Raw genomic sequence first — 27,156 nt, forward strand, 5'->3', positions numbered from 1 at the left:
GGACAGACAATACCACAGTCATGTGGTACATCAACAAACAGGGAGGTACACACTCATATCCTCTATGCCGGATGGCAATGGACCTGTGGAATGTGGCCCTGAATCTCAACATTCAACTACAGGCCAGATTTGTACCAGGAAAAGAAAATTCACTAGCAGACACCTTAAGCAGAACTACCACGGATGCTCACGAATGGATGCTGCATCCAGATATCTTCAAAGCCTTAACAAAGAAATGGGGACTGCCAGAGATAGACCTGTTCGCCTCCCCACACAACCACCAATTGAAGAAATTCTGCACAAGAGCATACCACCCACTTGCCTGGAGGGTGGACTCCCTTTCCTTCAGCTGGAAAAACCTGACAGCATATGCATTCCCACCTCTTCCTTTGATGTACAAAGTCCTACTGAAGATCAAAGAGGATCAGCCAAGGGTAATCCTGATAGCTCCAGACTGGCCGAGGCAACATTGGTACCCGCTACTGAGAAGCATGTCTTGGACACACGCATGGCCTCTACCTCTATGTCCGTTACTTCTAACACAGAACAACTACAAGATCCTACATCCAAACTTGAAAACACTGCAGCTAGCTGCTTGAAATATTGCATAAAACAAAATAAACCAGATTTATCTCAGAGGGTTAAGGACATTATCCTGGAGGCACGCAGACCCTCCACAAGGAAAACTTATTCAGCCAAATGGAAAAGATACCTCATTTGGAGTGCAGCAAAGGGAGAAAATGTCTCATTGGCAAACATAGCACACATTCTGGAATACTTAGCAGAACTGTTCCACAAAGGCCTATCCTACTCCTCCATTAAGATTCATGCATCATTTCAGCAGAATACAACATAGATCCTCCTGTCTTCTCTAAGCGTTTCACTCGCCAAAACGCGAGCTTCATCAGAACTTGATCAGTTCTGATGAAGCTCGCGTTTTGGCGAGTGAAAGTGCTTAACTTGTATATATCCTTGTGGAATTAAAGTTTTTTACATTTTTATTCACCTTGCTCGGCGTGTTTGTGCAGCACAGGTTGGTGTCTCAAGACACATAGGAACACAGCGTTCTTGTCTTGGTTTGTTTTGTTGAGTATGAGTGGTGCCATCCACAACCACCACTGCAAATAGCTGGGTATTCCCCTTAAGATTTCAGATGTACTTAAAAAATACTTTGTGATTTTCTTTGGCTAGGAAGGCTATTTTTGCTTCATAATTTTCTCTTGAGAACTTGACTAGACATCTGATTTGTTTGTTTAGACTAGTGAGGGATTTCTTCTTCTGCTGAGCCTTTTTCCACTTATTTTTGGATATTAGTTTCTTTCTTTTGTTGTATAGTATGTTTATACCTGGGGTCCATCAGGGTGGCTTGTTTTTCTGGAAAGATGTCTGTTTAATCTGGCCCTGTACTGCTGATTCAGTGCAACTGCTCCAGTAGCTATGCAGGGTACTGGTGTACACCTCTGCAGAAGATTCTGTGTTTTTTGGGTTTGAGGGACCTTTGACCTTTCTTATGCCATAGCTTAGTAGGAGGTACTTTGTCTTGGTGAAATCCTTTAGCGTTTTCAAGCTTGATGGGGTATCTGACCTTGTATTTATTTCAAAAGACTATTTTGTGGTCCAGTCTTACCAAAGAGAACATTACATGGGGAGAGGGTGCAACGCACCCCCATGTTGGTGACTATTGTGTCCAGTACATTTGAGTAGTCAGTGCATTTGCCGACCAGCCAGCCGTACCTATCCAGGCATGTCTAAGGGTCAGCTCCTGGTGTTTTCTCCTGTCTACCTGATGAATCTGGGCATCTCGGGGCAATGCAGCAATTTCCTCATGTACATAGACAACCCTCTCCTCCTATCACCCGACACAGCAACCTGTGAGAGATGCATTTATATAGCCAAACTGGAAGGAAAGCTCTCTTCACCCAAGACTGGACTTAGACAGTCAAGAGGAGAAGGTAAACACTTGCACCACACCAGACTCACAAGATAGTCCCTCAGACCCTACACCACCAAAGTACACACATAGAAACACAAAACACACACCAACATTTGTTGAGGCTCTCAGTAAAAATCTTCTCAAGCAACAGAGACCTCCAAAGCAGAAATGCAAGCAACCTCCACCACCCAACACAACCCAAGTGACACATAGTCCACAAACCCAGTGTGCCACTCAACCACAGCCCATAAGGCATAGCAACGTACCCTACACTCTAGTCATAGGTAACTCTATAGTCAGGCACACTGATATTCCACTCACCAGGTTAAACAAGGAGAAAGTTACTGTCAGCTGTCTGTCGGGTGCCAGGATCCACCACATAACGCATGCACTCAGTTCACTCGACAACAAGTACAAATATGACTCTGTCATTGTCCATGTTGGTGTGAATGACCTGAGATGTACCTCCCTGGACTACATGAAAAGAGACATGGAGGAGCTTTCCGATCTTGTAGCGCAGGCAGGTATGATCCTAGCCCTGAGAAACATCCTGCCATCACCCAGAATGATACCACAGTACAAAGACAAAATGATTGACTTCAAAAATTGACTAAGCTTCTGGTGTCATTCTAAGGGGATCCAGTACCTGTCTGCATGGGATGACATGACCGACATACCACGATGCTTTGCCAGAGATGGCCTGCACCTGTCACCCTTTGGATTCCGGATACTGGCTAAGGCTCTTGCCACCCCCCATAGTGCCTTTTTTAGGCAAGGTTCAAATGACAAATTCACTACCTTAACAGGTACAAGCAAGCAAAATATGAGGGTAATGCTACTCATTGCTAGAAGTCTAAACCTCAAAATGCATTCATTCAAGGCACTCCTTAAAGTGGAGAACATAGACATCTGTGCAGTGACAGAGACCTGGTACAAGACTCCAGAGAGCACCCCTGTATCACCAGGCTCTAATTTGTACCACACCTTTCAGCCACCTAACCTGGACTGAAACACTAAAGGTTGAGGCATGTCCATATTCATTAAGGATATCCACATCTCCAGGCTAGTTGCTCAGCATAATGCACCCGAGATTATCCAAGTGCAACTAACTCTGGGCAAGACCGCAATCCAAATTGTAGTTTGTTACAGATCCCCCACCATGCCCCAGGATTCCACTCCTCATTTCTTGATACACTGGAAAATATTAGGGTACAACCCAACACCCTAATAATGGGTGATTTCAACTACTCCACCATTAACTGGGAAAACTACTCATGTACCAACTCTTTTGCTCAGCGTTTTCTGGAATTCATAAATTCCAATGCCTTGGATCAGCTTATCCATACCCCCATGATGGGCATCAATATCCTAGACCTGGTCATTACCAACATGGGTAACTGGTGTTCCACACCAGGGATCAATTCCTCATTGGTCAGATCCATCCACAAGCTAATCACCCTAGACATCCACATCCCGCCCCCACGCCCCATTACGGAAACCACCGTAAAAAATTTCTCCAAAGCCAACTTCACGCTTCCTAAGACAGAAGTGGCAAACTTCACGACACCCATGCAGACGGACAATACAGGTACGACCGTTAAATCCTACACAAATGCACTTTATAAGCACTTACATGAGTGCATGGATTGTGCTGTCCCTAACAGAACCAAGATGCTATCCTCCAAAAAAAGGAAGCCAGTCTGGTGGTCCCCTGCCATAAACAAACTCTACAACAGAAGAAAGAAACTGTTGCAAAAAAAGAGTAAAATCCCATGATTGGAGGAACTCCCTAGTCAGCCTCAGTAAGAAGCTGAGATCCCTCATAAAATCCTGCAAAGCTAATTACGAAAACAAAATTGCCACTGATTCTAAAGGCTGCCACAAAGCATTATATAGCTATGTCAAGAATCTCAATGGCAACACACAGATCTGCTCTGAGTTACAGCACAATGACACTAAATATACAGAACCAACTGATATTGACAACATCCTGGCAGATAGGTTCAGTGCTAACTTTACCCCCCCTCTCATCCCCCAAAGGGCCCATCTCTATACCGAAGGAATACAAAGTTCCTGTAATCACAGCTGCACAGGTAAAAACCACTCTTTCCAAAGCCAAGAACACCACAACCATGGGACCTGACAACATCGAAGGCTATGTTCTACATGAACTACAGATCGAACGGGCACCCCAACTAAGTACCATGTTCAGTCATAGCCTCACCTCAGGCTTTCTGCCCACTGAATGGCGCACCGCGATGGTTATCCCACTCCACAAAGGGGGAGCCATGATGGACCCTGGGAACTACCGCCCCATTAGCCTGACTAGCCTGGTCTGCAAGGCCATGGAATGTATCATCATGGAACTCATAAACAAAGACATTGGTAATCTCCAAACTCTGGACCCTACCCAGTTCAGATTTGTAAAAGTCAGATCATGTCTCCTAAACCTGATTGACTTCTTTGAAGCAGTCACCAAAGCCGTAGATGAGGGTAAGGTGGTTCACACAGCTTATCTAGATCTCACCAAGGCTTTCGACACCATTCCCCACTCTGGAATTATAGATAAGCTCACTAAACTAGGTATAAATCCCTATGTCACAAGATGTGTTGTCAACTGGCTCATGGACAGAACCCACACTGTGAAAGTAGCAGACTCCAAATCCGACTTCAGACCAGTGACAAGTGAGGTACCACAGGGTTCAGTCCTGGGTCCTCTCCTGTTTGGTATCTACTTCTCTGAAGTACAGGCTAACACAGAAGGTCTTTGGCTAACAAAGTTTGCAGATGACTGCAAAACTAGGAGCCATAATCGAAACTCCTAACGATGTGGACATACTACAAAAGGGCCTCACTGAGACAGATGCCCTCACTGAGACAGATGCCTGGTGTCAAAGCCATGGCCTGAAGCTCAATGCCAAAAAGTGTATTGCCAACCCCTTTGGTAAAAACTCTGTACCCATGAACTACCACATAGCTGGTAGTCTACTCAATGCCAAAAATGTGATGAGACCTTGGGACACAGGTGGACAGTAGTCTCTACTTTGATAATCACATCACTGCAGTGGTCAGGAAATCCTTCTACATGGCTCACCTCATCACAAAAAGTTTCTCATTCAAAAAAAAAAGCTGTCACTGTTCCCCTCTACTCATCACTCATTAGACACATTATAGAGTACAATGCCCCTTTTGGTATGTACCTCACAAGACATCTGCAACAACTGGAAAGGCCACAGAAATACCACACAAAGAGGATTACTGGCCTTAAACAGATGCCCTACGCAGACAGTCTCAAAAAACTCCAGCTTTACTCCGTCGCATATCGCCTGCTCAGAGGCGATCTCTGCCTAACATACAAAGCTATGTCAAACCCAGAGCTGTTGGACATGCTCCACTTAAAGAAATCCCAATCCCTCCGAGCTACACGCTGTAGGGACCTAAACCTTGTCACCACAATAAACAGCACATGCTGGAGGGATAGATTCCTATCCCAGAGACTTCCCATACTCTGGAACAGACTATCTATCTATGTCAAACAGAGCTCCTCATTAGCACTCTTCAAGAAAAAACTTGATGATTGGATGGGAAATCGGAAATTCACCCCAGGGATCACTTCTGTGGCTCTGCTCGACAGGGGCACAGGAAAATAATTTTCTTGGGTGGCAAAAGCCAGGGTACATTTTTGGCTAGGCTTATATAGGCCCTAGGGCCAATAGCCTAGTACCTACCTATGAACCTATAAAAATAAATGAGTACGCAAATATTTCTGAAATGGTAATGAATGCTGTTAACTTGCATCTTCTTTTTACTTTTAATTGGAACGTCCTTCGATACGAATGTATGCTTGCAAGTAGCTCAGTTCACATATTTAATGTTTATTATCTCAGGAAAACAAACATGAATTTCAGCAAAGTGAATAATAATCAGAAAGTCCATGGTGCTCCTAGCTGTGCCATATGAAATATTGGAAACTGTAATTACCAACTTAGAATGCTGTGCAACACATTTGACTGTGTGCACTGCATTTTATCACAATGGCAGCTATTTTCTTTCTGCTCCAGGTAACTTGGTGGGAATACTTTTTTCAAATATGTTATCAAAGAATCTGCTAGTGTCTTTGAATATGCCTTAAAAGCCTTCCACAGCTATTGCCTGTTTTATTTCCTAAAAGGTTGTTTTTGTATACGTTTAGCCTTGCTTATAGTAATACTGTACAAAAATGCAGTTACTATAAAGCTTGAGGAGCTGTTCTGTTAGGATTGAAGGTATAAGGCTTCAACAAAGAGTGGTAGGTTTGCATAAAAAGTGAAAAGCAAATAACCAGGGAAGCATTGTCATTTATACAGTTCTGAGCCTTACAAATTTAGTTCCAGCCTAAGGTAATATAAGATCTAAACGTGCTTATCACAGTAACTTGAAATGTTAATTTCAAACTAGATTGATAAAAAAAGATTTCTTGCTGTTTGCTGTCATTCTAGGAAGTATCGGAAACTGTATTTATCTATATGACATCTGTTTACCAGGAAAGTCCATCTGGGCTAATACCCTGGGAAGAAAAGCTCCACATTGACATAATATGGTCACAGTTAAATTAAGTTATTACAAAGCCTGATACAGAAGAATGACATATTAACTAAGAAAAAATTCAAGTTTAGCTCATACACTGTGAACCTATACATACTGCAAATATTTGGACAACAAACTGAAAAAAGAGCATTGTCAACAGATAAAAGTATTTACAAGTTGCAGTTTATAGAGATGACATTAAACACACTGAGTACACTCTTTGAGGCAAAGATGACTAGATAATATAGCCAAAGCAAAAATTGTGATTTTTGTCTATGAAATAGATTTTACTAATTCTTTCTGTCTTAACAATTTCTAAGTATGCTGGTGTGGAAAGCATCATTCTACAAAAATGATTAGATCTGTGTAATGAAAGCAATGATGTCCTTCAAGGATGCATCTGCAGTCCTAACATATGGGTTGTCCTGCCTCAGGCAGCCCTTCGGTCGGCCGGATTCCAAAGTCTGGGTCTGGCCTCGGCTGATGTCGCACTTCACCCGACGTCATAGCTGCTGTTTATTGGGTATAAAGGCATCAGCCGACGCCATTTTCCTCAGTCTTTCTTGCCACGTGGTGCCCGAAGCAGAAGCTGTTCGCAAGTGCCGGTCGGTCAGATCCAGAGATTCCTACTACCGAAGACTTCTAAAAAGCTAAGTACCCCACTGGGGACGCTTTCTTGCCTCAGCCGATGTCAGACAAAGTAAATAATTGTTTAACTTGTGGGAAACAAATACCTCATAAGGATTTCCACTCTTACTGCCTTCCTTGCTTAGGCCCAGACCACGACGTATCAGCTTGTCTAGCCTGTGCTTCCTTCAACCGACGGACGCTTAGACGTCGGTCGGAGTTTGCAGAGGAGTTTTTTGGTCCCGCTTTTGCATACAAAATGCCATCGGAGACTCCGACTACTCAATTAGCTAAAAAGCGCAAGGAAAAGGACCGACATTCGCGGCCCGCGGTTTCGGCTGAAACCACGGTTAGGCCAACCGCGAAAGTCTCGGTTTCGGCTGAAACCGAGCCCCCGGTTCTTCCTTCGGCCGAAAGCATGCCTCCGATAGCCGAGGCCTCACAGAGCATGGCTAAATCTGCTACTGAATTTACTGCTACAGAAGCAGGCACCCAGGATTTGTCAGACACTATTACTTTAGACATATCTACCCCTGCACGTGGGGCTGCTAGACCCCCTGCTTCCATGTCTATCAAGGCTTTTGCCAGGGCTAAAGCAGCTAAATCTTCAAAGGCCTTGCCTGCCAATACTCCTTCACATAGGCCTACCTCTAGTTCCCAAATACTCAGCCTGGCTGAGGATCTCATTTCTTTGATCAGAGGATCCCAACCTCACCCAGACAGGGCCTCTCAGCCCCGTCCAGACAAGAGGCCTAGGACTGAACCCTCGGAACCTGTCTCTACAGATGATTCCTCGGATGACTCAGACATTTCAGACCCTCATGAAGGCCCATATTCTCCTTATGAGGATTCTGATGCAGAAGACTCCATTCCTTCAGCTTCTCCTCCTGAAGAATTTTCCTTTGGGGAAACCTTGCATGCTATGAGAGAACACTTCCAATGGCAGGGCCAGGATTTTTCAGATTCAAGGAAAAGGCTAAGGACCTGTTTACACTTACCACAGCATAGGCCTTTAGCCATTCCGCCAGTACTAACAGTTGTTGATGATGCATATAATGATGCCTGTACTGCTCCTGATTCTCTTCCTCCGGCCCCTGCCAAGCCAGACAGATATTACAGGGTCCCGGACACACACTACCATTTATATAAGGCTCCTGTTGCAGATCCTGAAACTATTTCACAGGGCCCTAAAGGTGTGGCAGCTGCCTCAGCCAAGAACCCTCTCCCCTCTGAAAGGGAATCTAGAGCATTAGAGAGATGGGGTAAAAAGGTTTATACTTCTGCTACTCTTTCGGCCAGGGCCTTGAACTGTCAATTTCACATGATTCAGTACCAGGAATTTTTGTTAGACCAGCTAAATAAAAAACTGTCTTCCCCTGAACCTTTAGACCGCAAATCCCTTCAGGATTTGGTACATAACTCTCAGCAGGTCAGTAACCATTTCTTAAAATGTGGCTATGATGCACTGGAGGCTTCCTTTAGATCAGCTATGACTGGAACAGTGATTCGAAGGCATGCCTGGTTAAAAGAACAATCCTTACCAGATCATGTTAAGTCAAAACTCCTAGATGCTCCCATGGAGAAACAAAGTTTGTTTGGCTCCCCTGCACAGGAGGTTCTAAAAGAAGGTGGAAGAAAAAGCAAAATCTGTCCAAACAGTCAAGGATTTTTTACAGGTCCAACCTCCGAGGTTTAGCAGAAATTGGCCTTCGAAGAATTGGTCCTTTCCAGACAACTCCAGTGCGCAGAGAGGCAGAAATAGACGCCCAAGAGGCAGAGGTCAATCTAGGGGTGCCTACAGGGGACGTCAGTGGCAACCTACCAACCAGAGAAGTACTGCCACAGAATCAACTACAACCACTTCCACAGGGCAGACACAATGACTTGGCTCTAGTTCCGCCTACCAGGGAATAACTGGAAGCACCCTTGGGCGGAAAACTAGCCTTATTCTCCGACAACTGGCATTACATTACAGGAGACAAATGGACTTTACAAACAATAGACAAGGGCTACAGGTTTCACTTCCACACTCTACCAAAAAAAGAGAGGAATGCCAAACCTACCACCAAGCCAAAAAACAGACGCTCTAAGACAAATCAACAACTTACTAAGGATGAGAGCTATAGAAGAGGTACCACCTATGGAAGAAGGCCAAGGATTTTATTCCAGGCTTTTCCTTGTACCAAGAAAAGAAAATCAATGGAGACCTATTCTAGACTTGTCCGCACTGAACACATACCTCATTGTTCCAAAATTCAAAATGCTGACCCTCCAGCAGCTTCTTCCCATGCTGGGCAAGGAGTCTTGGCTGGTGACTCTAGATCTCAAGCAGGCATACCTGCACGTCCCTATACGACCAGATTGCAGAAGATACCTCAGATTTCTTGCAGGATCAGAGCATTATCAATTCTCAGCATTGCCTTTTGGCTTATCTACTGTGCCCAGAGTATTCACGAAATGCCTGGCATCAGTAATTGCTCATTGCAGACTTCAGGGAATTCAAATTTACCCATACCTGGACGACTGCCTAATACAAGCGGACAACAAGGCAAAATTAACAAAAGATTTGGAAAATGTCATACAACTGTTGCAAGCCTTGGGATACACAGTCAACATGCAAAAGTCAAGACTAGTACCATCCCAAAGGATAACATTCTTGGGTGCAGAACTAGATACATCAACTCAGATAGCTTTTCTCACAGAAGAAAAACAAAAACGACTACCAGTCTACTTCATGACATTAACAACACAAACTCAGCTTACTGCAAGGAAAGTCCTGCAAGCCCTGGGCTACATGGCATCCTGCATAATATTGGTTCCGCATGCCAGGCTGCATATGAGAAAGCTACAATGGTACCTAAGGAATGTATGGTCTCAACACAAGCACAGCCTAGAAGCCCAGATTCCAATAATTCCATGCCTGAAACAAGAATTCCTGTGGTGGGCTCAGGCCTGTCAGTTGAACAGAGGCTTGCCTTTCCACAAACCTCATCCAAGCCAGACCATCACCACGGACGCCTCAGACCTAGGATGGGGGGCACACATGGTGGACAAGTGTATACAAGGCCTATGGTCCCAAGACCAGCTGAATCTACACATAAATCTAAAGGAGATGCTGGCAGTGAAACATGCGATCCAGGCATTCAGACCACTCCTTCAACAGGTCATCTGCTGATAAGGACGGACAATACCACAGTCATGTGGTACATCAACAAACAGGGAGGTACACATTCATATCCTCTATGCCGGATGGCAATGGACCTGTGGAATGTGGCCCTGAATCTCAAAATTCAACTTCAGGCCAGATTTGTACCAGGAAAAGAAAATTTCCTAGCAGACACCTTAAGCAGAACTACCACGGATGCTCACGAATGGATGCTGCATCCAGATATCTTCAAAGCCATAACAATAAATGGGGACTACCACAGATAGACCTGTTTGCCTCCCCACACAATCACCAATTGAAGAAATTCTGCACAAGAGCATACCACCCACTTGCTTGGAGGGTGGACTCCCTTTCCTTCAGCTGGAAAAACCTGACGGCATATGCATTTCCACCTCTTCCCTTGATGTACAAAGTGCTACTGAAGATCGGAGAGGATCAGCCAAGGGTAATTCTGATAGCTCCAGACTGGCCGAGGCAACATTGGTACCCGCTACTGAGAAGCATGTCTCGGACACACGCATGGCCTCTACCTCTATGTCCCTTACTACTAACACAGGACAACTACAAGATCCTACATCCAAACTTGAAAACACTGCAGCTAGCTGCTTGGAATATTGCATAAAACAAAATAACCCAGGTTTATCTCAGAGGGTTAAGGACATTATCCTGGAGGCACGCAGACCCTCCACAAGGAAGACTTATTCAGCCAAGTGGAAAAGATACCTCGTTTGGAGTGCAGCAAAGGGAGAAAATGTCTCATTGGCAAACATAGCACACATCCTGGAATATTTAGCAGAGCTGTTCCACAATGGCCTGTCTTACTCCTCCATTAAGATTCATGCATCACCAATTTCAGCAGAATACAACATGGATCCTCCTGTCTTCTCTCATCCTCTACTCAGGCAGTTCTTGAGAGGAATCAAAAATGTAAAACCTCCAAGGAAACCACCTTTACCTACATGGGATCTCAACTTTGTGCTGGAAAAGTTAACACTCCCTTTTGAACCAGCAGCAACAGCAGAATTACAATTCTTGCCTTGGAAAACTGCTTTCCTGCTAGCAATTACTTCAGCAAGAAGGGTATCTGAGTTACAGGCATTAATGGCAGTACAACCCTTCCTTATCTTCCATCAGGACAGAGTCTCTCTGAGAACTAACCCTACCTTTATGCCAAAAGTGGTCTCCAGAGTATCATTGAACCAAGCGATTCATTTACCTACATTCTTCCCCAACCCACAGAACAGGGGGGAAAGACTACTACATACCTTGGATGTGCACAGACAATTACGCTACTATCTGGACAAAACTAAGACCAGCAGAAAAACTGACCAGCTTCTGGTAGCATATGCAACAGGAGTGCAAGGAAAAGCAATTTCAAAACAGACAATCTCAAAATGGATAGGAAATTGCATTAGATTTTGCTACTCTTTTCATGGAAAGACAACTCCTAAAAATATCAGACCTCACTCCACAAGAGCTACAGCCACCACTACAGCTTTCCTACGAGGAGTGGCTACCAAAGACATTTTAGAAGCTGCTACTTGGAGCTCCGTGCATACATTTGCCAAGCATTATAATCTTCCCTTATACTCTAGATCCCGAGCAGGTTTTGCAACTGCTGTTTTGCAAGGGATCTTAACTACACCATCTTTATCTTAGTGCCTCCTCCCCCAGTTTGGCTATGGTATTCTACCCATATGTTAGGACTGCAGATGCATCCTTGAAGGACATAGTACAGTTTTGTACCTACCATAAATGTAGATGTCCGATAGGTATGCATCTGCAGTCAGGATTACCCACCCTCCTTCCCCTCTGTGGTATTCCTAGGGTATTTACCCTTCTTTTAGTTAGCTGGGGGAATCTATTATGGTGTATTTGTTTGTATGTACGTGTATATATATATATATATATATATATATATATATATATATATATATATATATATATATTTTGCTCTCTACTGTTTGGAATTATTTCCATTTATCCAAATTTAGCCTTCCAAGAGGGCACCTGGCATCTGGGGCAAGAAACACTGAGGAAAATGGCGTCGGCTGATGCCTTTATACCCAATAAACAGCAGCTATGACGTCGGGTGAAGTGCGACATCAGCCGAGGCCAGACCCAGACTTTGGAATCCGGCCGACCGAAGGGCTTCCTGAGGCAGGACAACCCATATGTTAGGACTGCAGATGCATACCTATCGGACATCTACATTTATGGTAGGTACAAAACTGTACTTTTTGCATTGTTAAAAAACAAAGTAATGGTTGAAAATTCACTCTTTCATAAACAACTGTGTAGTAGATTAGTTAACAGTAGTATAAATATGGTTCTAAAATGAATTCTAGATTAATTATGTGAGAGCGAGGTCAAATAATCTGAAATCCAAAATATATCCATCTTTGTGTGGTTTGAATCTTTATGTGAAAATATTGTAGTATGCATGTTGCCACCCTAATAAGTAAATAACATTATATGCCTCCCTAACTATTATTACTCAACCGTAAACCCCTAGTTCTAAGAAAATTGGTTTTGTCTCAATAACTAGGTATCATGCAGACTGTAAAATAACTGCAGAGGTACAGTAACAATTTGAGATTGTGGTTTAAATATGAGGAAAAGTCTCCATCTCTGCCTGGTAATGAGTCTGATACAGTGTCTTAAGTTCCAGTATGCATTTTAGACTGTATATATTTATTTCATGTTTGTTTCAATTTTTTTTTTTTTTTTTTTTTTTTTTTTTTTTTTTTTTTTTTTTTTGCAGGTACCTGTTTAGTTCCTGGAACAAATGTCACTGATCCCTTCTGTGATGCCAACAAAGACTCCTCACTTTCCAACTACCTATATGTCTTTATCCTGGGGCAACTACTTATGGGAGTGGGAGGAACTCCGTTATACACTATAGGGACAGCTTTTATAGATGACAGTGTACCCACTCATAAATCATCCCTTTATATAGGTGAGTGATTAAAACTTCACCAATGTATATCGCTTTTTATGAAAGGAGTGTACTGCTGGTTTATGCTGTCATGTACAGGAATGATGTTTTACTTGAAAGTAACAGACATGACAAGGGTTTAGCATATTTAAAGGCTTGGCAGATTGGTGGGCAAGTACATTATTCTTTCTTTCTTTCTTTAGCTATCTACTGTTACTAGGATTTTATATTGCACTTGTTCAGACTTCAAAACCGCCTGTTAGCGCTACTGGACTGTTTTGTATCATCTAAGCTCAGGTGTATATTTTCAGTGAAAAATTGTAATTTGTAGTATAATGCTGCCTGTGTTGTGTAGTAGTCTATTTCCAACAGACTTTGTTCTGAGTTTCTGTACTATCATCTTCTGAGATTGTCATGTACAGTTGGCCATCCTAATCCATTTAGTTACATTTCTTTGTAGTGGACATCTGTTAGGGTAATACTGAAAGGCTGTTGTTATTGACAATGATGTATTATGGAACTGAATACAGGAAAACGAGGCACTGGAGATGCTCAGAAATTTTATTTAAAATCGCAAGTTAAAACTTCAGACAAAAAAAGTCAAAACTTTCAAAATCAAGACTTCCTCAGGGGAACATGAATGAACAAAATACACCCTCAGCTTAAATACTTAATTACAGTCACATGACTTAATCCTAAACCTTCTGATGTAATATTTTCAAATAGGGTTTTAAAGTAAAATAATCATTTAAGCCAGGTGGTATGTGGGCTGTCATACGCAATACCCATTTCATTTCCTCATTTTCTGTTAATTTCATGTCACCTGCCTTCAAGGTTTATAAATTACTTTTAAAATCATGAACCTAAACTATGTTGTTCACCTTTTTCTAAAATATGTTTACTAAGTGCATTAGTAGTCAGTTTGTGTTTCACTAAGATGACCAGCTATACGCTCCTTGAACCTCCTGTTCATCATGCCTGCATAAAAACTATCGCATGATTCACACTTAGCTAAGTAAACTAAATTACTTGTGTTACAATTCCCATATGCATGTAAAACAAAATCCTTCCCTGTCACTGGATGTCTTATTGATTTCTCTCTCTATATATGTTTACAATAAATGCAATTATTACATCTAAAGGTGTCATGCTTACTTCCCATTCCACTAAAAAAACTCTTTGGTTGCTCCTTATAACATAATATTTGTTTCAGTGTACAATTGTGCTTATATCCAAACATAGGGGGATTTGCAACTATTTCTTTCAACCCTTGTACATCTTGCAAAATTGTCCAATGATTTCTAATTATGCTTTTAACTGCGTCAGTTTTCCTGTTGTATGTTAGCATACAGCTTGTCTTATTTAAGTTGTGTACTCGTATGTGACTGATGTATATTAATAAAATACGTCCGAATCTCATTTCTTAAATGTTGTTGTTTAACCTCCTTACATGTTCTATGTACATCTTTTTTCGAGTACCCTCTATCAGCGAAGTCCATGCCCATACAATCTAGCTGATAATCTAATTTGTCCTCAGTTCTATTCAATCTTGCCACCCGTTGCATTTCATTTCTAATAATGTTATTGAACATAAAAGGGGGGTATATACTACTCCAGTGCAAATAATTATCTTGTTTAACCTCCTTCTTGTACATTTCTCTTTGTATTTCCCCATTTTCACTTTTTCTTAGTAAAACATGAAAAAATGTAATATGGTGACATGAAACTTCATATTTAAATTTCAAGAATAGGGTACTACCATTTATATATGCTGAAAAGTCATGAAAAGCTTCCTCACTACCTTCCCATATTACAAAAAGGTAATCCACAAAACGCTTATAAAATTTAATATACTGTCTAATGTTATTGGATGTAGATGATACATATCTCTCTTCCCACATATACATCACAATGTTAGCATATGTTAGCAACGGCTGTGCCCATCGCTACGCCCTTTACTTGATGATATAACTTGGTGTCAAAAGTAAAAATATTATCAGCACTAACATCAATAGCTCACATATCAACTTAATTTTTTCTGTCTTATAGTCAGAAAAACTTTGTAAAAACAATTTCACACTATTGACACCATAGTCTTGGGGTATAGAAATGAAAAGTGAGTCAACATCCATTGTTATAAAATAAGACTCATGAGAGAGCTGACCCGATGACCATTCATAAAGTTGTTTCAGGAAGGTATTCATATCCTTTAAAATGGTAGTTAACCTATCCAGAACAGGTTTTAATTACTTTTCCAGATATTTGAATAATGGTTCAGTGATCCACCCCCTAGCTGAAACTATGGGTCTCATTGGTGGGTCACTGACACTCTTTTATATAGCTTTGGTATGCCATAAATCATTGGTAATTTGGGATTCTCAACATATAAATAATTAAGAAAAACACAAAAGGTCAGGCACCAGAAACCTCTGCAGCTGTAAAAAACGAAGAACAAGATACACACAAAGCTGCTGAGAGTAGGCTCCAGAATCCACAGTGAACTTGAAAAATACCAGGAAACGAATCTATGCAGAACTGCTTTATTACAACACACTAGCGCTTTCACAAAATGCTTCTTCAGGTGTAAAACTGATGCAAAAAACCACACCTTAAATAGCCAGGTTGAATAATCACATGATGCACTCTAATTAACTTTTAAAAGGGAGACCTTAAAATCAGTTTAAAACATACATATACACTACATATACACTATTAATAAAACATACACCCTGCATAAAGAACAGATATATAACAATATATATATATATATATATATATATATATATATATATATATATATATATATAAGCACATTCTAATGCGCATATAAGCATATTTAATAAACAATCTATGATTATTATAAAATAGAAAAATAAAAAATATAAAAAACAATAAATAAATAAAAGACAGGAATTACCTATGTAGAGCTCTTTTACCAAGAACAGGCTTCAAAGGCACCTGTTCATTTAAACCATTACCATAATTGGCTCTAAGCATGACTATCCACCTAGCCTCTACTTCCTCAGTTCTAGCTCTAATATCACCCACTCTAACACTCTCATATGTCCTAGAGACAACCATAAACATAAACTTATGTTGTACACCCATATTTTGTACATGCTTAGCTAAAGCATTAGTATTACTCCCTTTACCTTTATGGTAATAATGCTCTCTTATTCTATCCTTTAGAGAACGATCTGTCTTGCCAACATAGAAACATCTACAGGCAACACAGTTAGCTAAATAAATCACGTGCATAGTTTCACAATCAGCCTGAACCCTGATGTCATACACTCTGCCTGTGTCAGGATGTGCAAAGAAAGGCTCTTTATTAATGTACTTGCACTGCGAGCATTTACCACATGATCTAGTACCAGGTACTGTCGGGGCATACTTTACTTCCTTAACATTACATAACCTTCTTCTTAAATTCTTCTTATTCTTAAAAGTGAACTGAGGTCTGGGGCCTATCATTTCACTTAATTGCATATCAGTTAACAGAATATCCCAATGTTGGCTAATAATTTCAGTATACCTCATAACATCTCTTGAGTAAGGAATAAAAACCTTAATATTATTTGCTCTATTGGTATTGCCACCAGCTGACCTTTTTGAAAAATATGGTTTGGCCCTACTCTCTCTCAATTTAGAGACTTGAGTAGCATTATACTCTACCATCCCATAATCATAACCTCTCTCTGTAAGCTCATTAATGATCTTATGTTTCTGCTCTTCAAATTCGCAATTCTTTGCACTCAATCTAGAAGCCCTATAGAATTGATTCTGGACTACATTTCTAAAGACATAGTCTGGATGCATGCTATCCCTAGATAGCAAACTATTAATGTGACATTCCTTTCTATATAGTCTAGCTGACATCACATTAGAACTGTCCTTTTCCACTATCACATCCAGAAAATTTATACTAGCATCTGAATAGTTCAAAGTGAACCTCAAAAAGGGGGTGGTACTGTTAATGTACTCAACAAAACTCATTAGTTCTAAAACAGAGCCTCTCCACAAAATAAAAAGGTCATCTACAAACCTTCTATAAAAAATAATTAAATCTTTAAAAAGCCCTTCTTCTAAAAAATCTGTCTCCCATTTCATCATAACAGCATTCGCATAACTATTCGAACAGGCACTACCCATCGCCACACCATTCTTCTGCCAATAAATCTGATCACTGAATAAAAACACATTATTCAGAAGAACAATAGCACTAGATTACTACTCATCAGTTGTTCTTTCAAAAAAGCAAGCCCTATATCATTGGGTATTACTGTGAATAATGAAACAACATCTAGGGTAACAAACAAATATTCCATATTCAACATGCCACAGTTAGTGCCTTCATACAGATCACGGAGAAAGTGCTCAGTATCTTTAAGAACAAATACTGAATTATCTATTAAGGGCTTCAATTTTTTCTGTAAAAATACTGAAATACATTCCGTGCACCATCCCCTTCCTGCAACAATAGGACGCATAGGGGGTCTAATCAGATTCTTATGCAGCTTAGGTAAACCTTGTATAATAGGGACGGTATAATGAAATACCCTAAGAAACTTGAAGAGATCCTCTGTCAATAACCCTATTTGCAATAAAGACTCTAATTGTTTATTAACCAAAATGACCATTGATTGCATATGAGCTCTGGTTATTTTCTCATAAAAGTCAACATTAATCAACATTTCATACAGTAAACAGTCATATTCCTGTCTATCAAGTAAAACAATCCCCCCACCTTTATCAGCTGGTCTAACTACAAAGTTAACATCATTCTCAAGAGCATACAATGCCTCAAATTCAGCCTTGGATAAATTATGTTTTCTACCACTAAAATTTCTATCTTCATAGACTTTATAGAAATCGGATAAACACATTTGTTCAAAAGCATTAACTAATGGTATAGGTTTAGGAATAAAAGTACATGGTTTTCTCAGAGAAGTTTCTGAAGTATTAGTGTTATGTTTAAACATATACTTCAGTGTAAGGTTCCTAGTAAACATTTTAAAATAAAAAATTATGTCTGTAATAGACATGTTAGCAGTTGGTATAAACGATAAACCTTTACTTAAAATATTGACTTCCAAAGCAGTTAATTCACGTTTTGTTAAGTTAGTCACTAATGTCTTACTTAAATAAAAGTCCACATGCAAGTGAAGTGAATGGCTGTAAAATATATCACTCTCAGTCTTCAAAGAATTGGTTCCTTGTTCCAAACCACGATAAGAACACCAACACGAACAATTCCAGTATAAAAAGATTTATTGTATGCTAGCACTGTCAGTAAGTGCTTTCACCTCCACGGCTTTATCAAACTACAAAGTGCATAGTCAGTAAAAACATTTAAATACAATGAAATCAAACCCAATAGGTTCAAATTAAAACAACTAAAAATGACATCATTAAATGAGGGCACACCTTTCCTGAGTTAACCCTTAGTGGTGAGCACATACTATGGTCTAAAAATCCTCTTCCTCTTAAGGGCAGGTTTCACTTGCACCTTGTCATTAATGCCAGGGATTTTATCTGCCCTGAGCCTGATAATCCATTTAAGTTCACATTCTAAAAGGCAAGTATCTACATCCCCTCCCCTAATATTGGTCTTTAATTGTTGCAGTACACTAAATACAAACTCATGCTCAGCTCCCATTATTTTAATGTGTTTCGCTAATGCATTACTGTCAGATCCAGTTCTGACTGCATATACATGTTCACGTATACGTTCCCTGAGTTGCCTACAGGTCTTCCCAACGTAGAACGCTGTACAGGAAACGCAACGGGCCAAATAAACTACATATGTACTAATACAACTTGTATCTGTGGTAAACACATACTCTACTTTCGTTAATGGGTGTTGAAAGTCTTTCCTGTCATCTATAAAATGACACTGATTACAATTATTACAAGGGACCGTGTTACGTTGCTCCCTCACCATCATATTCCTAGTTAGTGGTCTATTACACAGCTTACTTTTCAAGTTCTGTTTATTCTTATATGTAAACCGTGGACCTTCTCCCACCAACTTACTCAGACTTTCATCTAAATTCAACACCTGCCAATGCTGTCTAAAGATGTCTGTGATCTTATTTACATTCCTGGTATAAAATAATGGAAACCTTAAGACATCCTGTGCTGACGGATGGCATAAACTAATATCCTCATTTCTTGCTGAAAAGTAAGGTTTCGCTGAACCTTCTCTTATTGCATCCACTTCCATCATATGTTTCATTATATCCTTTGGATCATACCCCCTCTCAATTAACCTATTCTTAAGGCTTCGTACTTCTAATTCATACCCTAGGGGGCTGGGGTTCAATCTAGATGCCCTCATGGACTGACCTCTCATAATATTAGCAAATACATAATTTTGCAACTCAGGGAACGTATACGTGAACATGTATATGCAGTCAGAACTGGATCTGACAGTAATGCATTAGCGAAACACATTAAAATAATGGGAGCTGAGCATGAGTTTGTATTTAGTGTACTGCAACAATTAAAGACCAATATTAGGGGAGGGGATGTAGATACTTGCCTTTTAGAATGTGAACTTAAATGGAATATCAGGCTCAGGGCAGATAAAATCCCTGGCATTAATGACAAGGTGCAAGTGAAACCTGCCCTTAAGAGGAAGAGGATTTTTAGACCATAGTATGTGCTCACCACTAAGGGTTAACTCAGGAAAGGTGTGCCCTCATTTAATGATGTCATTTTTAGTTGTTTTAATTTGAACCTATTGGGTTTGATTTCATTGTATTTAAATGTTTTTACTGACTATGCACTTTGTAGTTTGATAAAGCCGTGGAGGTGAAAGCGCTTACTGACAGTGCTAGCATACAATAAATCTTTTTATACTGGAATTGTTCGTGTTGGTGTTCTTATCGTGGTTTGGAACAAGGAACCAATTCTTTGAAGACTGAGAGTGATATATTTTACAGCCATTCACTTCACTTGCATGTGGACTTTTATTTTTGACTTTTTATTTCAAGTTGCAGTGAAGTTAATCTGTTTGGTGGTTTATGTTGGCTGTTTTATTACTAATGTCTTACTTGTTGAAACGCCTTTTTGATGGTATACACTTTGTTCACTTCTTCCTCGTGCTTCCTGTTGTATCGCGTTGTACTCCTCCCTCTGTCTCTGTGCTGACTGTTCTGCCGCTGTGCTCCCTTTCGATTCGATGAACTGTCCCTCATGGGAAGTGGAAAATTCAAATGAAAAAATGGTGCTACTCCATGAGGCTGTGCTGGTATAGCAATAGCTCCGTTGTTATCAGCAGTGGAAGTATTACACTCCGCTTCCCTATGCACTTCAGCCGTATAGGTAAAGGGAGTAATACTAATGCTTTAGCTAAGCATGTACAAAATATGGGTGTACAACATAAGTTTATGTTTATGGTTGTCTCTAGGACATATGAGAGTGTTAGAGTGGGTGATATATTAGAGCTAGAACTGAGGAAGTAGAGGCTAGGTGGATAGTCATGCTTAGAGCCAATTATGGTCATGGTTTAAATGAACAGGTGCCTTTGAAGCCTGTTCTTGGTAAAAGAGCTTTACATAGGTAATTCCTGTCTTTTATTTATTTATTTGTTTTTTATATTTTTTATTTTTCTATTTTATAATAATCGTAGATTGTTTATTAAATATGCTTATATGTTCATTAGAATGTGCTTATATATATATTGTTCTATATCTGTTCTTTATGCAGGGTGTATGTTTTATTAATAGTGTATATGTAGTGTATATGTATGTTTTAAACTGATTTTAAGGTCTCCCTTTTAAAAGTTAATTAGATTGCATCGTTATTCAACCTGGCTATTTAAGGTGTGTTTTTTTGTATCAGTTTTACACCTGAAGAAGCATTTTGTGAAAGCTCTAGTGTGTTGTAATAAAGCAGTTCTGCATAGATTTGTTTCCTGGTATTTTTCAAGTTCATTGTGGATTCTGGAGCCTACTCTCAGCAGCTGTGTGTGTATCACATATAAATAATTAAATAAATCATCGTTCAATGCACCACTGTCATGCATATCACATAAAATCTTATTTAATATTAAACAAAAACAATTACTCTCATTCCTTGTGACCGCTTGATATTCTTCACCTTGTAGCATCAACAGCATCTTCCCAAAATAAAAATCCCTATTCATAACAGCTATACCTCCACCCTTGTCTGCATTCTTGATCACCAATTCTGAACTATCTGCCAATGACTGTATAGGATCACTTTCATCTTTAGTCAAATTATAATACCTATCCATTTTATTATTTTCATGTAAAACATATACATCATATTCAGTAGCCCTCTCAAAAATTTGTAGTGCTCCATTATTCTGGGGCACAAAAAAATTACTTTGTTTTAAGTCGTTAACTACATAATCGTGCTAACAAAACATGTTTTTTAAGGTCAAATTACGAATAAAATACTTAATTTCAGTAAGTGTTTTAGACTCATCAGATAACGTTGAGGGCACAAAAGACAAGCCCCTTATTTAAAACAGACAATTCAGTGTTGCTGAGTATGTGATTAGATAAATTAAATACCGGGTTTACTTATTGGTTTGGCTCCTGGTAAATGGGTGTTTGATTGGAGTCTCACCAATACGTTTCTCTGTCAGGCTCTGCATATATATATGTGTGTGTGGGTGTCTTTGCATATTTATAAATATATACATGTAGATATATATTGACACATGTTCATTTTGCAGTCTGAAGGTGTGGAAGGCATTGTAGCCTTCCACGGCCATGGTACTCTCTGAGGCCTTGAACCAGGTTTCTGTGACTGCACAGACTTCTATATTCTCCAGTGATAGAAGTGCTTCCAGGGTGTGCAGTTTTTAGTTTAAGCTACTAGCGTTTAGCAGTATAACTCTTATTTTGTTATGGTTGGCAATTTTCACATCTACAATTTTGTTTTTGAGACTTTGCCTAAAAAAGGCTCTATGGGGGAAGCAAGTGCCTTTGCCAGCAGTGGAAAGCCTAGTGGTGCCAGGTGCAAACTGTCTCTGGCAAAGCAGCAAGGTTTGTAAACCATGTTATCCCAGGCTGACAGAAACTGGATCCTCTTTGAATGACACCAAAAACTAAGCCAGTTATTGAAATCAATCATTTTTTGTTTAGACTGTGGCATCATCCTAGGTGAGGGTAATGTGCTGCTCAAGGCTAGGGACATACTTGCATGAGAGACATACTCAGAGAGCTGAATCATGTTTCTCTTCATATAGTCGAGTGAGGTACGTCTCAGGTCATTCACTCCAACATGAGCTTTGACAGAGTCATAGCAGTACTTGTTGCAGAGAAACCTGAATGCATGCGTGATCTGATTAATCCTGGCACAGGACAGGCAGCTGACTTTGACTTTCTCCTTATCTTCTTGGTGAGTGGGACATCCGTATGTCTCACTGTGGAGTCTCCAGTGACAAGAAAATTTGGTTTTTGAGTGTTACGCCTTAATGGCTTCGTGGATGAGACACTGGTGTTTGCTGTGTGTCTTACGTGCTGTGGGAATTGTGTTAGTTGTAGCAGTCTTTTGTTTTGGAGGTCTGTGGTGTTTTGATAATTTTTTTGAGAGAACCTCCGTGTACGTTGATTTATCTGTTGGATGCGTACTATGTGTATGAGTAGTGGTACTATGTGCATGAGTAGCGATGGGTGAATTGACAGCTTCTTCAATGTTACTGTTTCAAGTGTGAGAGCAGAGATTCAAGATTCTTGGTGTAGATAAATCACTTGCACTCTGTACTAGAATGAGTTATTGGTAGAAGGCTGTCAGTGTACATGATGCAGTTGTGCTACGCTGCCTCAGAAGACTCAAGTCAACAAGGCTGGCAGGAGAAACAAGGGTAGTCCAGCTGCCCACAATGCTAGGTTTGAAGAATTGTTATCACAAAGTGAGATGCTTTCCTGACTGATCTAAAAGGCACTCTATAGATGGGTATTTCTGATGAGGTATTTGGCTGGTGGTTTAGTAAGTCACAGCTCACTAGCAATACTTCTTAGATCGGAGATGTACTGCAGCTGTAGCTAAGGGAAAATTGTCAAGATTATCTGTCTGGCTATGGTGCACAATTGCATGACAGTGTTGTGCTACGTGACGCCAAGCAAGCAGAAATCTACTCAAATGCAAGGCTTAAATACCTCAAGCTAAAAACTTAAAAAAAAAACTTTTAAAAATCTCAAAATAACCATTGAGGGTGCTTCCTCCAAGCCCTAGACCAATCACTTTTATCCAGACAGGTTCCAGTGAGCACACTTCTCCTATAAGGGTGCAGAAGGGCCCCATCCAATCAAAGATTGCTTGGAAAATGTGCTCAGAATGCATTATTTAGTACAGACCGACCCAGATGCAGCAAACCTTTATCTGGGCTATGCTACAGCTACTAGCTACACTAATTTAGAGAACACTAAAAAAATGTTTTAAACAGCAGTGAGACCCTAAAGAATGTTTTAAAACAACAAACAAATCAGTCATTTAAAATGCTGCCGGGTGGGAAAACGGAACAAACAGAACAGATACTTTGCAAACAGTGAAAAGTAGCAACAATTGCATTGCAAACAGTGGAAGTAGCAAAAAAAGTTTTGCAAACAGTGGAAACGGCAACAAAATACAATTTAACAGGCACATTAAGGCAGACAAATGCAGTACAGATAGTGAATGGAGTTATTTTACAGTATTAAAGTAGAGTATTAAATAAGCAGAACACAATGAAAAGTGCAGTCAACAGTGTAATCAAGCCAAAGGGGGGGGGGGGGCAAGTTATGCTTTTTGGGAAACTCAGAAGCCTCTAGTCATCTGGTATCTCCGCTCAGAGTTGTGCCTTGCAAGTCCAGCTCAGTTCAGCTTGCGGTTGCTTTTCAGCTGGAACCGAGGCTTTAGTCAAGGTGGCGGGAATTATGAACAGTTCCAAATACCACTCACTTTTGGCCCAAAACCTTCAGGCATCTGCTAGAAAGCTGGAGATGAAGAGGAATTTCCCCTTTTAACATGACAATGGCCCCAAGCATACATCCAAATCAACAAAAGAATGGATTCACCAGATGAAAATTAAAGTTTTGGAATGGCCTAACCAGAGGCCAGACCTAAATCCAATAGAAAGTCTGTGGGGTGACCTGAAGAGGGCTTTGTACAAGAGATGCCCTTGCAATTTGACAGATTTGGAGTGCTTTTGCAATGAAGAGTGGGCAAATATTGACAAGTCAAGATGTGCCATGCTGATAGACTCCTACCCAAGAAAACTGAATGCTGTAATTAAATCAAAAGGTGCTTTAACAAAGTATTACTTTAAGGGTGTGCACACTTATGCAACCAGCTTATTTTATGTTTTTCCCCTAACAGATTTGTTTGGTTTTCAATTGAATTGTACTGGTTATAGGTCACATTAAAGGTGGGAAAAGTTTTGAAATTATTTATTTTGGTCTCATTTTTTATATCACAAAAAACAGGCATTTTAACAGGGGTGTGTACACTTTTTATATCCACTGTAGATTATAGTTTCTGTTGTGTTCCCATCTTGTGTACATTGTGCCTAACTGACACACACACATTTTATGTACATATTGTCACACATTCACTTTATATACTTATTGTCACTGGCTGTGCACATCCATTAGTACATCAGCATATCTATGAAGCAGTTGTCATTTGCCATTTTAAAAGCTGGCAACATGAATTAACATATGCATGACAACCAGTCAGGTTATAAACATTAAGTATTTAGCTGTTGTAATCATAATTGCAGCTAAACAGGGTCATGTAGGGAGATGTCTAGCTGTTCCAGTGAATGGGTGCATCTCTCTTGTATCCTATATGTCGGGTAATAGGCCACCCTTTCCAAGAAAGAGTTAATACTTTAGTGTGCTAAGATCCAGTCCTGCATGTGCTAGGTCTAAGATAATTTGCAGCATTCTGTGACAGTGGATGCAATAGAGTTAAATATGTTTAACTCTTATTACAGTAGGCTTTGTATAATCACAAAAGAGGTAGTCTGCTAGTAACTGATTGATCAATTCATAGATTTTTATTATACTGTTAGTATGAATTGGGTGTTATTTGAAAATGCGTCTACTGGCAATATTCCTACATACCGAAATGTGCAGATGTTGCAGGTTTTAAGTGACCTTGTTGAAAAGGCACTTAATCTTGATGCGTGAAGCTAGAACTAATAGGAAGTGATGAATCTGTTCTGGAAAAGAAGGCACCCTAGTCTGAGGGCCCTTAACCTGAGCTTGGGAAGGTTCATTACAAAAACCTAGAAATAAGAGTCTAGTTGAGTAACTGTGCTGCTCTAAAGGAAAGTTGTAATTTGGCCTTGAGAAAAAAAAAAATCAGTTTATAGCCGTCACTAAAACCGATGCAAGTAAGTAAAAAAAAAAAATCAAGGGCTGTAAACGCCTTCAGCGATCTACCAGTAGGTAAGTGGGAGTTAGATCAGTACAAACAGTACAGTGACATAGTCCAAGTAGGTTTAAATCACCGGAGAGATGCATCTCCCTGGACTGTATGAAGAGACGCAGTATGGAAGATGTTCTTCGTTCCACATTGCTGCAGTCCTTACTATTGGGGGTAGTCCGCTGTCCAGTCGGCCCGAATACCAGAGTATATGGCTGACGTCGGTCAGGGCGCATTAGACTGACGTCAGTACGTCAGGGTACTAATGCGCATGACCGACGTCATATCCTCAGTCTTTTTTGCCGCATGGTCCGATGCAGAAGCAGTTTTGCGAGTGCAGGTTGGCGTTCTGAAATATTTCCGAAGCCGGAGTTTCAGACCGAATCAGAGTTGGCTAAGTACCCCGTTGGGGAACATTTTGGTTTTTTCTTGCCTCAGTATTTAACCGGATGTCAGAAAAAGTGAATAACTGTATTTCTTGTGGGAAACAGATACCTCATAGGGATTACCATACCTTGTGTATACCTTGTTTAGGGCCTGAGCACGACGTTGTTGGATGCCGCTCTTGTGCTAGGTTTAACAAACGCACTATTAAGAGACGGTTAGACTGTGCCAGGTTAGTGTTTGGGAAGCGTTGCAATTATAAAATGCCGCCGGATGCTCCGACGCCCGCTTCGGCCCAAGAAGCGCAAGGACAAAACAGCGAAGCCTAGGGTTGATGAACCGCAGTCCCGGACGCCGGTTCTTTAGAAGGCTCAGTGGAGCCAGAGGTTTTGCCAGGAGTTTCTTTGGAGTCTCAGGCAGAGACTTTACTGTTACAGGATGTGCCTTCTCAGGAGGTAGGCCAGGCTGAGGGGCTTCTCAGGTTACTGTTCTTCCCTCTCTTCCCAAGGTAGTTAGAGCCTCTCCTTCTGTTGCTAAAACTTCTTTGAGAGGTAGGCCAAGTTCAGCTTCAGTGGGGGCTTCTCCTAGCATTTCAGGTTCTGTGCCTAAGAAACATATGCTTAAAATGGCAGAAGATTTGATTACTATGATTAGAGGTTCTATGCCCCCTCCTGATAAGAGGCCTAGGGTGGAACCGAGTTTGATAGTTTTGAACAGTGTTCAGAGGCTTCTGAGTCTTCTGCGGAAGATTTGCAGGAGTATCCTCCTTATTCTGATTCTGATGTGGATGATTCCACTCCTACAGCTTCTCCTCCTGAGGATTTCTCATTTTCGGAGACTCTGCATTCCATGAGGGAGCACTTTAAATGGGAAGGCCAGGATTACTTTGATTCCAGGAAAAGGCTTAGGGAATTCTTGTTTTTGCCCCAGCATAGGCCCTTAGCTATACCTCCTGTGTTGAATGTGGTGGAAGATGTTTTTGCAGAGGCTTCCCTGAACCCTGTTTCTTTGCCTCCTGCTCCTGTTAAACCTGATAGGTACTATAGGGTGCCTGAAGCTCATAAGTAAGAGTCCTAGGGCAGACCCGGAAACTGTTTCTCAGGGACCTAAAGGTGTTAAGGCCTCTGTGGTTAAAAACCCTGTTCCCACTGA

General features: G+C 40.5%; 1 protein-coding gene across 2 annotated transcripts in view; it reads left to right on the plus strand.

Moving 5' to 3' along the window:
* Positions 1–27,156, plus strand: part of SLCO4C1 (solute carrier organic anion transporter family member 4C1) — a 761,635-nt gene that overhangs the window by 172,079 nt on the left and 562,400 nt on the right. For both annotated transcript variants that reach the window (XM_044063878.1, XR_006363839.1), the window contains exon 3: positions 13,057–13,251. In XM_044063878.1, the coding sequence (XP_043919813.1) occupies positions 13,057–13,251 (195 nt within the window). The remainder of the gene's footprint in view (positions 1–13,056; positions 13,252–27,156) is intronic.

Source organism: Protopterus annectens, chromosome 2.part2 (assembly GCF_019279795.1).
Source record: "Protopterus annectens isolate FY-2018-M chromosome 2.part2, PAN1.0, whole genome shotgun sequence".
In the NCBI taxonomy this organism is placed as follows: domain Eukaryota; kingdom Metazoa; phylum Chordata; order Ceratodontiformes; family Protopteridae; genus Protopterus; species Protopterus annectens.